Below are 10,481 nucleotides of genomic sequence, written 5' to 3'. Positions count from 1 at the left end.
CCCCTATAGGAAGTGCCTACTTTCACTTTCAAGATGGAGTTGAGACCCCAACTTCTCCAGAAGGCTTTTTCTGACCACCCCCACAGTTGGGTGAGGGAAACAAAAAGACATCTTTATATTTTGGGATCTGCATCAGATTTCCTCAAAAGCTCTCCACTGCTTTAAAAAAAAAAAAAACCAATATGGTGATAAAACCAACAATGATAGTAAAAAATCCAGCAGCCTGGCCTAAGCCTCTTGCTTGCTAACAGAGGAAAAAGGAGAAGGGAGGCAGGCCAGGCCCTGACCCAACCCCCTACCCAACACCACTTCCCACAAGGATTTAAAGAGAGAATAAACCTTCCACAACAATTTCTACTGCTTATTTTATTTCAACAGTCAACTGACCCCAGAGAGGAAGTGGATACAGAGATGGTTTAGAAGCACATTCTACTCTCTGAGAATTGCATCAGTGCTTAGGAACAGCCTACTTTTTAAAGTTGGCAATCACTATAAAAATATCAAATAGTCAAACTGTAATAGATTTTTTTCAAACCAGAAATAATGCCTATAATGGCTTAAACTATGGAGGGGAGATGAAGCAGCCCCAGCGGTCAGAATGCTTAGAGAAGCCCCTTGGAGATGGGGCGAGGGCAGTGGCCAAGCAGCCCTCGCGGGCCAGAGCAGCAGGGAAGAACGCTGTGGAACTGGCTGTCAGTGCTCAGGGTCCTGCTGCCCACACCAGCCACCTGGATGTGCTGGGAGCTTGGTGTCTGTGCTGCCCCCAGTTGGGACCAAACAGAGACAGAAGCAGAAGGCTGGACTAGATGCTGCCTCCTGTCCTGGAGTGGGGCCTGAGGAAATCAAAGACCGCATCTGGGAGTGAGTTTAACAGCCGCACAACCCAGACTCGGTTAAATTCATTCCTAAATGTGAGCTTCCACCAGCCCCGTGATCCTCTGAGCCCTGGCCCTCCCCTGCTAACCATCCTCCACGCTCCTGGTCAATCCCACATCTCAGAATCGAGAGAACTTTAGAAATCACCCTCCTCCCTCCTGTCTTGAAATGGAAATGAACTGCCATCTTACACCCACCACTATCCTTCCTCCCTACACATGGCTGAAAGTGGACGAGAACATCGTTGCTGGAACACCCCACACCCCCACCCTGCTGGCCTGAGGGCCTGGGCCTAGTCAGACGGCTTCTGAGAGGGTGGCTGGCTGGGCTCACAGGGCGGCGCTGCTGGCACTTCAGCTTCCTGCTCCTGGTCATCTGGGAAGGACAAAGAAGAGGGGCTGGATTTACAAAGAGGGGAATGACCTACTTTCAGATGCAGACTTTCTGTAAGGCATTCTCCCCACTCCCAGCCCCAGCGGAGGATGCCTTTGCCTTTCCTCTGCTGGGTGTCCGTCCGGACACTGGCAACCGAGCCTGGGCCCCGCAACACAGAGTCCAACTGACCCTCCAGCCGGGCGGTGAGAAGTCAGCTACCCCGCGGCTCTGAACCTCCACGTATCTCTGCCTCACGATAGATCACATCAGCGAGAGGATGAGGGGAAACAGTAAACAAGAATGCACACTAAGGCCATCCTCGGGCTCATGTTCTGTTTAGTCCTCAGAATCCCCTCCTGAGGTGGGGACCACCCGTCTGCCTTGGCAGAAGGTGAAGCTGAGGCACAAGGATGGAAGGGACTTGCTGTGGGCCCCACAGCTGCTAAGGGCCCAAGTCAGGACCCACAACCCCGCTGTCTGGCTCCGCGGCTGGCGTGCTTCAAACTACACGTCATATCTCCAGCCCGCGGGTCCGGGAGTCTCACACAGAGCAAGTGTGCAACAGGTCTCTCACTTCCTTTTCTTTCCTAAGGAGCCTCAGGGAAGGATTGAAAGGGTAAAAAATCCTAGAACCTTCAAAGCTGCAAGAGCCCTCAACAGAAAACCTAAAGCATTTTTACAACCCGACTGTCAGTTGACTGTCACAGTCACCCCATGACAGGACCCATTTTACAGAGGCGGAGACATGCCTAGCTCCTGGCCTGTTTCTCTCCACGGAGCAGCCGGGGGCAGAGGAGTCACCCCTAACAGCCCCAGCCCAGCCCCAGCCGCTGCTCCAGGCTCAGCATCTAATCTCTCCCTAGCTGGAGGCCCCAGCCAAGCCAGAGAGGCCAGGCGCCTCCGGTCTTCTCAACACACAGCACGCATGGCAACCTGCACACCGTGGAAGCGTGGATGGGGAGGGAATCAGCATTGCACCCAGAGCCTCTCTGGGTTACACTGGTTTTCTCATCTGGGACTGGGGACTCCCTCTTGAGGATGCGTGCATATGGAATAAAGGGAGGTGTATCAGGAAAAAGCTCAAGCCTGGGCCCAGTGCATTCTAATTTCTGCTCTCCATTTCCCTTCTTTCCGCAGCCACTTCAGAGCAGGCCCCCTTCCTCTGGAAAACCTTCCTGGCTTCCCAGAAATTGGCAGACTGGAGCCCACTTACCAGTGGTTTCCTTGTCCGTATCAGATAGGACAGTGAGAGAGAAGGATGCCGGGGGCGGCGGTGGCGGCAGCGGCGGCAGGAAGTGCAGCGCAGACAGGAAGCCTGGCGGGAGAAACTGAGGCTGCGGCGGCTGCGGCGGCGGCGGGGGCGGCGGCGGCTGGTAGTAGCTGGGCTGGTAGTCTCCCACCGGCTCGGGCACCTGCAGCAGGCAAGCCAGAAAGGGAGAGGGTTAGTCAGACAGGCTCCTCAATGGGGGGGGTGTCCCCCAAGGGGCAGATTCACCGTGTGGCCCCCACACCTGAGCACAGGACACTTGAGACATGGTGTTTGGCAAATACCCACCAAATGATTGAAGGGAAGAAGGAATTCAGGCACAAAGTCATACTGAGCCCTGTCGTATAGGCATAGATGCAGAACCTCCTTCCACACTCAGGACCCCACGACGCTCCTCACTATAACGATGACAGACTGGGTCCGTGAGGGCAAGCTCTGGGCCCCGGGCCGCAGAACTGGTAAGCGGCAGAGGCGGAGCTGGATCCATCTGTCGGGCTCTATTGTTTCGTGCTGCGGAAGGGTCTGAATGCATCCCAACCCCTTGTGGTCCCTTTTCCTGGTACAGTTGAGAACTTAAGACTGGAGAGTCAGGGGGCCTTGGAGACCCTATTCGAACACCACAGAAGAGCTGGGTGCGGTGCAGCCATTCCTGAGGCAAGGGCAGCTGGGGGTCCTCAGCAAAGCGGCTTAGGCGGGCCGCCCTCTGTGCAGCTACTCCTTCTTCCGGACATGGAAGCCATGCTTGTGCCACAGGACCCTAAGGCTGGAATGGGGGCGTCTGGAGGGAGGACTACACAGCTTAGCGCTGAACAGAGAAAGATGTGAACGCAATAAAAAATCCTAATAAATTTCAGATGTAGTTCCTCTTATTTACTTCTGCATCCAGAAACTTGAGAGCACTTTACAAGCTGTGTTCTGGAGAACCCTGGTGTCCTATAAGATATTTTATGTGCTCTTAAAAGTGTCCTTTGACAAAGGAGTTTGAGAAACCCCACACACTGCCCCCACATCGGTGAGTCACACATGAGCACATTAAAGCCTTGAGGCAGTCTGCAACAATCTCTTTAGATTCTTCCAGCCTTTCCTAACAAGGAAAGGAAGAAAGCCCACCTTCAAGTATCTACTACGTGCCAGACCCCGTGCCAAGCACTTTCCATGCATTACATCTTCTTCAATCTGTCAACGGCCCTATGAGATAGGTCCTCTTTCCCCTACCGGCCAGACTGAGAACCTGAGTCAGACCCTCGGAGGTTAGATGGCTTCCCCAGGCCATATGGCTAGTAAACATCGGAGGCAGGACTGGATCCCAGGTCTGTCCAACTCCAAGGTTGTGCTGTTTTGTGGGAAGAGAACAGAGGAAGTGAAGAAGCAGCAAATGCGGCAGAGAGAGGAAGAGGAGGCTGAAGACATCTCTGGGGAGTATCTCCGAGCCCAGGCATGGGGCAGCAGGACAAGGATGAAAGCAGTTCATAGGCTCTTGGGTCTTGAAACAACATCAGAAATAAATGCCTGATCCTCTATCCAGACGTGAAGGGGGTGGGAAGGGGGATTATTAGTGCTTTAATTCCAAGCTGCTCAGCCAAGTCTCTCCCTGGATCACAGCTCCTGCCTGGGGCCCGTGGTGGCAGCTCAGGCCCAGATAAACCAACTGAGATCACACTCTTAACAAAGGCCGTCTGGCAAGCCTGTCAATCAGAGCTCTACCCTGGACGCCAGGCTCCATCCAAGCTTCTGTGTGAGCAGACGGTGGATGCGTGCTTCACTTGGCCAGAGCCCCCTCTTTGTGTGAAGGCTGGAGGCTCTGTGCTCTCCTTGGGGCTGTAATGGGGGTGGCCAGCATGAGAGCTCAGGTGTGGCAGGGGTGGTGGTGACAGTCAAGGGCCATGTTTGCTCTGTCTCTGCATGACAGACATACCTCGGGAAGGGTGTCCCCAGTGAGTGCCAGGGCTCCAGGTTGGGGACTGCTCTGTTACTGACCAGCTATGTAATCTGAACCCCAGACCCTCCCTCCCCAGTTCTGTGCCCACAAATACTTTGCTTCCCCGAGTCGTCGTCTTCTACTCTACAGTGGGGTAATACAGCGTACCCTGATGGCTCACACAGGGGTCAGTAGGCATCTTGGAATTATCAAGACCAGTGGTTTTCAAACTCTTTTGCCTTGAATCAATGGAAAATGACTTATGTAAAACTTTACAATGTCTAAAATAGACAGAAGAGATGCTGTTGGGGCTATGGCCAGAGTGGGGACCCAGGGCCCTGTTTGCCTGACCTGTGTGGACACATCTGGGAGGGGGTGGCGGAATTCCACTGGCTCTGCTCTGCAGCTAAGAAAATATCAAGCGCTCTTCTTTCTTCTCAATCACTTTCCACATTAAACAAAGAAGGCTGCTCAGTCCTCACTCTTCTCTACCCTCCACCCAAGAGAAACATCTAACACCCAGGATTAGGCATTTAGCTCTGAGGGAGGGAGGAAAGATAATGGTGGTCTACGTTTTCATGAACTTGAGCTGCATTCGAGACAAAGTGCCCCACAGGTCCAGGCCGATGGGGCCAAGTCAGAACTGGTTACCCAGGCCTCTGACTATATTGCAGTCCTGATTGACCTCAGGGCTGCCAAAAGGGAAAGGGCTTTTAGTCACTCTGGTCTGGAAGGAGCTGGTAACCAAGGCCAAAAAACCTGGTCTCCCCAACTTGTACCTCACACAGCAGGGATGACATGACTCCTCCATACTCCGTATTCAAAACTCGAGGCTTAAAGAGCACCGCAGTTAGTTTAGGACCGGTGATCTTACAAAAAGATTAAATCTCATCCGTTCTTTCAACAAATATTTCCTGAGGTAACAGGTATTTGGTGGAAAGTTTCCCTATTTTTCATGACTAACATTCAATTCCTCCCGAAAGCAGCCTGAAGTCTCAAGGGGCCCCTATCTTTGGGCAAGGGACCTACATCTGCTCCTAGCTCTGCCCTCAACTGTGTGGTGCTGGGACAGTGAGACTTCCTGATCCTCAGCGAAATAAAGCCCTTCTGGCCCCAACATGTCGTCAGTCCAGACTGGCAGTCACTCACTCAGTCGGGGGTACCGTGCAGCTGCCCCCCAGGTTTATCTGAGGTGTCTCTTGTGTTCCTTCTTGCCTGATCCCCCAGCTCTGAAAAGCACATACCATGGCCCAGACAGCCAGGCCGACTTGTTTACATGTGAATGGACTTGCCCACATGCATACCCTCTGAGAGGTGTACCCTGCACAAGGTCAGTGTTGTACCCATCCTGCCAGTGCTCAGGGCCTGGCACAGACTGCCCCATCAGTTTGCTTTCTGGGACTGAGCATCCATAAGAGCAATGCGGCATCTGGGATAAGGAGGAACTGGGAAAGGAATGGGGACGGGACTTACCAAGGCCCCTCCATGGAAGTGGCTGCAGGACACATGCCGGAAGCCCCGCTGCAGGGGGATCCCTGGGGTTGGGGAGCCGTCTTGGTAGCCCAGTGGGAATGGGCAGTAAGAATGCATGTTGGAACAGCTGGGGTACAGCTTAGAAGGGTCTCTCTCCAGGTACTCGGACCCCACCACACAGTCTGAGCTGATGCTCAGAGGGAACCCTGGAAAGGTAAGCAATGAAGGAAACGTTAAAAACACACAGAGCTAGAGAAAAGAGCATCACATCACTGTACAAAGGTAACAGCACAACACTCAAAACCACTTACAAAGAACTCCCACATCCATTATGCTTTTGATCCTCTCTGCTTTTTAAGCCCTTCAGCCATGTCCCACTGCTCTTAGAAAAAGTCCTTGGCACAGCCATAAAGCCCCATGAGGGCTGGTTCCTGCCTCCACTCCGGCCTCCTCATGCACTATAACCCAGCAGCTTCTCCTTTCTCATCAACCTCACAGCCTTTGCAGATGCTGTTCCCTCAGTTTAGAAGGCTTTCCCCCCTAACCCCACTGTGCCTCAGAAAGTCCTCAGTACTCAGCTGACTATTCCCTCAGACCACAGCAAAACCATCAATTATTTGAGCTCTATACATTGATTTGCATGATTCTTTGATCAGCACTGTCCCTCCCATGAGGGCAAGATCCTTGAAGGCAACAAATGTGACTTTTCCCTCTTTGCGTCTTCATCACCAGTGTTGTGGAACGGTTAAGTGCTCAACCCCTGTTGAGATGGAATGGAGAAAGGCACTATGTCTGTGGAAAGTTATCTTCTAGAATTGCTGTTTCAGGTCTGTCTTCCCCCTCTAGTTTCTTGGGGGCCTAAATTTTCTTAGACTGTCCCACAAGGCAGAACTGGCCTTCAGAGAGCCTCCAGGCCAATCCCCTTCACATAGAGGGGAGAGACTGCCACAGAAGGAAGGAACTTGCCTAAGGTGCCTGAGCAGTCTCCGAGTCTCCTATGCTCTTTCTACCACACTGCTATAGAGAAAACCAAAAGAAATCACGTGTCTGCACCCCCAAAAGAACCTCAAATCTATATGTGACTTGAAACTGTACTTTAATACTGAAAACCACCAAGACATAAGGAACCATGTAATTTAGGCATATGGTGGGAAGGGAGGAAAAAGAGACAATATCAACAGACCAACTGTTCTCCAGTGGGGTGCAGAGAACCGTCTCATTCCCACCTTCTGGAAAAGGGTGCAACGGGTGCGCAGGCGCATTGGGCCAGGCCTTTCCAAAGGAAGTTGGCTGGGAGGAGCCTCCACCAACTGGAAAGGGAAGAGTGCGCATGCGCAATCACCGTTGCACATGCGCAGTCATCGTTGTGCGGGCCCACCCACCCGGGCGCCTTAAAAAAGGCGCCACCAGCCCAAGAAAAGCGCGGGAAGAAGTGCGCAAGTGCAGTAGGGCCCATCTAGCTAAGGCGTCTTCCTGGAGGAGAAGCCACAGTTAAGGGATTGGGGGCCATTTTCTTTTTCTTTTTTTTTTTTTTTAATTTTATTTTTTATAAACATATATTTTTATCCCCAGGGGTACAGGTCTGTGAATCGCCAGGTTTATACACTTCACAGCACTCACCATAGCACATACCCTCCCCAATGTCCATAACCCCACCCCCCCAACACCCCTCCCCCCATCAACCCTCAGTTTGTTTTGTGAGATTGACAGTCACTTATGGTTTGTCTTGGGGGCCATTTTCTTTCTCCCAAGACGGAAAGGCAAGAAGTGATATGTTAAAAGCTGCCAGAACCACCCATTACTTTCTAGATCTTTTATCTTTTTGCAAAATGGCCCCCAACCCGTATCTGTACATAGAGAACGGCTTTCCACAGCAAGAGTACCTCTGAAAGCATTTACCACACCCACACCCCAAGGGCCCATCCCGGCACGATCCAGGGTGGCCCGGGCCGCTGGAGTGGGGCACCGGGAGGCTGCAACCCGGAGAGGCATCCCGGGGAGAGGGTGGCGGGGGGGGGGGGGCCCGAGGCCACGCGGGGCCAGGGAATCTTACCGAAGTCGGCGAACGGCGGGCTGGGCATGGGCCGCAGCGGCCTGCGCAGCTCCAAGCGGCCGGGGTAGCCCTTGCCTGCGGCCTCCGCCCCAAGCTGGGGCCCCACGGAACTGGGCATGGCGACGGTGGCTCGTTCGCTCAGCCCCACGTGGCCGCGGCTGCCCAGAACTGGTTGGAAAGCGCTCGGGCCTGGGCTCGGGCCCCGCGGAGGCCTCTCGGGGAAGCCCGCGGCCACGCGGCACTCCGGGCCAAGCTCCCGGTCTCCCGAAACGGCCAGCGGAAGCAGCTGGCGGAGGCTTGGGCCCGGGACAGCGGCCGCAGCCCCAGACAACAGCTCCGGCCCCTGTGCGCCAAGGGCCATCTCCTGCTCCTCCTCGGAGGCCTGCTTCTTGAGCACCTTCTGCGCTGCCATAATCTTCTGGCGCTCAGTGATCAGGTAGCACTTCTCGCAGGTGCACTGCTTCCAGCGACACTTGCCCGCGTGGCCCTTGACCGGCACCAGGAAACCGTGGTTCCGGCACCGCGAGCACTTGGGGGTACGCAGCATCTTGTCGGCCAGCTTGGCAGGGTCTGCCTTCATAGCACAACCGCCACCTCTGGAAGCTGCCGAGCGAGTGCAGCCAGGACGAGCGGCGCCCCACAAGTCTCTGGTGCTGGGGACTTTGGATACATTTGTAACAAAGTGGCTCTCAGTAGGTCCTGGTAGCTGCACAGGACCCTTGCATTTTCCCTCCTTTTTTGGAGTGCAAAATTTTTGGAGACTTTGTGTGTCTTGGTTAATTACATGCAAGGGATTGGGTTGAATAAATTCTTCATGGAATGCTATTGCATGTATGTCATCTGAATTTTCTGAAGTTTTACCCATTTAATTTTCCAAACTTGCTGTTCCCGCCACACAGAAGGTATTTTTGTAACTTCAAAAGAGGCGGAGTGATAGTCAACGGTCCACAGATTTAAAGCTCCGGAGGAACGGAGCTCTCAGTAAACCCATTCCGGGAGAGAAGCATCCTAAGAAGCAAACTGTGTTTCTCCTTCCAAAAGTTGCTGCTTCTGCTGAATTTCATTTCCTTCCCCTGCTGAGAAGCAGTGGCTCGCAGTGATGCTTCCAGAATATTCTCAAGAACTCAGTGCAGTGTGATAGTTGCTCAAGGGTGTGCCCTAATAGCAAGGATTTTGTTGGTATAGTCATGCATTTCTGGCAAATGGTGCATTGCTGTTGTCGATGCCTTCCAAAGTAAAGCATACTTTACACAGCATATTTTAGCATGAACTTTTATCATTCTTAACTTAGCCATATATTTAGTTACCCCTGTAAAGCAGCCCAAATCTTGGGTCATCTGGAAACTGGCACAAATTTCATAGTTTTCCAAGGCTACAAATTAATTCATTTTTTTGATAGAAATGTGTGACAGGTCTTTTTTATTTTTCTCCAGTCCAAAGAATGGGGGAAAATGGGTCACTGACACATACATTGAAAAGATTATAGTCATAGGATCAGTTATATTTAAGGAGGTAGTTATACTTAAAACCTGGCTAAAATGTGTGTGTTTTAAACTGAACTCTTTCTAAAATTTTCTTCCTGGTAGCAGAATGGCAGAAGCGAGGCCTGGTGTCCACCTTGATTTTCTGGAACTCCTGGTTACGGGTGGCTCCTTTGCACTTCTCACCAGCAGCCTGACAATAGGGGAACGGTTGCCGTTCTGAGGCTGATTAGAAACCCACAGCTGAAAAGGTTTGTAAAGCCCTTTTCTGCTTTAAAGAAATATATTCCTCATTTTAATAAGAGGGCAAAAGTATACGCTTCCTGTATTATTTGGCCCTTCAGGGATTTCACTGGTGATTTTACATCCATTTAAAGAGATCTAGGTTTGTCTCTGCTTTGCTCTAACACCCTCTATCTTAGTTTTTGATTTAAAAAATATGGTCCTGTAGATAAAAGGAGAGAGAAACTCATTTTCTGACTCCACCAATTCAAAATGTCTAATTTTTTCACTGAACTTCTCATTTGAAAATGGTATTTAAAAATCATAGTTAAAATACTGCTGTCAAAAAATCTGGGGCATAAGCTGCATTGTTTCATGATAAGGTCATATTCCACATTATCAAATTTAAATTTTAACATCAAATAACATGGGCAGATGAGACAAAAAAGAAAACTACTCTCATTTACATTTCATGCTTGACCACCCAAGCTCTCTTCATTTTCCTATTAATGGTTTAAAGGAAAATCCTATTCAAAGCCAACTATTTGAATTAACATATTTTTGCCTTGTTAACTATAAAATGCTTCCATATTTACTTCATAGCTTTAGGGGCAAAATATACCCAAGGTGGTGTGAATTTGCATCATGCCTTGAGAACATTAATAAACAATCATATATCTTTTTAATCAGTAGTCACATTATAAGATGCAAAAAACCCCAGGGTTTACACAGTAAACAAATCTAAGAAAAAAGAAAAAAACACTAGTTTGTTTCTTTCTTCCCTGGAAAGTCTCAATTTGTGTAGGTAAATTCCAA

At 51.0% G+C, this 10,481-nt stretch overlaps 1 protein-coding gene across 1 annotated transcript; it reads right to left on the bottom strand.

The window, feature by feature from the left end:
* Positions 1 to 803: 803 nt before the first annotated feature.
* DMRTB1 (DMRT like family B with proline rich C-terminal 1) lies at positions 804 to 8,578 on the bottom strand. Its single transcript, XM_032844152.1, has 4 exons — positions 7,963 to 8,578; positions 5,910 to 6,115; positions 2,465 to 2,663; positions 804 to 1,251 (listed from the first exon to the last, which is right to left on the bottom strand). The coding sequence occupies exons 1-4, from the start codon at positions 8,540 to 8,542 to the stop codon at positions 1,169 to 1,171; spliced, it is 1,068 nt and encodes a 355-aa protein (XP_032700043.1). The 5' UTR covers positions 8,543 to 8,578; the 3' UTR covers positions 804 to 1,168.
* Between the last annotated feature and the right edge of the window lie 1,903 nt (positions 8,579 to 10,481).

This window comes from Lontra canadensis, unplaced genomic scaffold (genome assembly GCF_010015895.1).
Source record: "Lontra canadensis isolate GAN:19392208 unplaced genomic scaffold, GSC_riverotter_1.0 scaffold148, whole genome shotgun sequence".
In the NCBI taxonomy this organism is placed as follows: domain Eukaryota; kingdom Metazoa; phylum Chordata; class Mammalia; order Carnivora; family Mustelidae; genus Lontra; species Lontra canadensis.
This window is presented reverse-complemented; position numbering and strand designations above follow the sequence as displayed.

What these genes read in the sequence shown, in the direction of transcription:
- DMRTB1 (XM_032844152.1), bottom strand. Translation starts at nt 8,542, where the DNA reads ATGAAGGCAGACCCTGCCAAGCTGGCCGACAAGATGCTGCGTACCCCC. An exon ending in CCCGCCGTTCGCCGACTTCG is followed by an intron (nt 6,116 to 7,962) that starts GTAAGATTCCCT and finishes TTACCTTTCCAG; the next exon opens with GGTTCCCTCTGAGCATCAGC. An exon ending in TACGGACAAGGAAACCACTG is followed by an intron (nt 1,252 to 2,464) that starts GTAAGTGGGCTC and finishes TGTCCTTCCCAG; the next exon opens with ATGACCAGGAGCAGGAAGCT.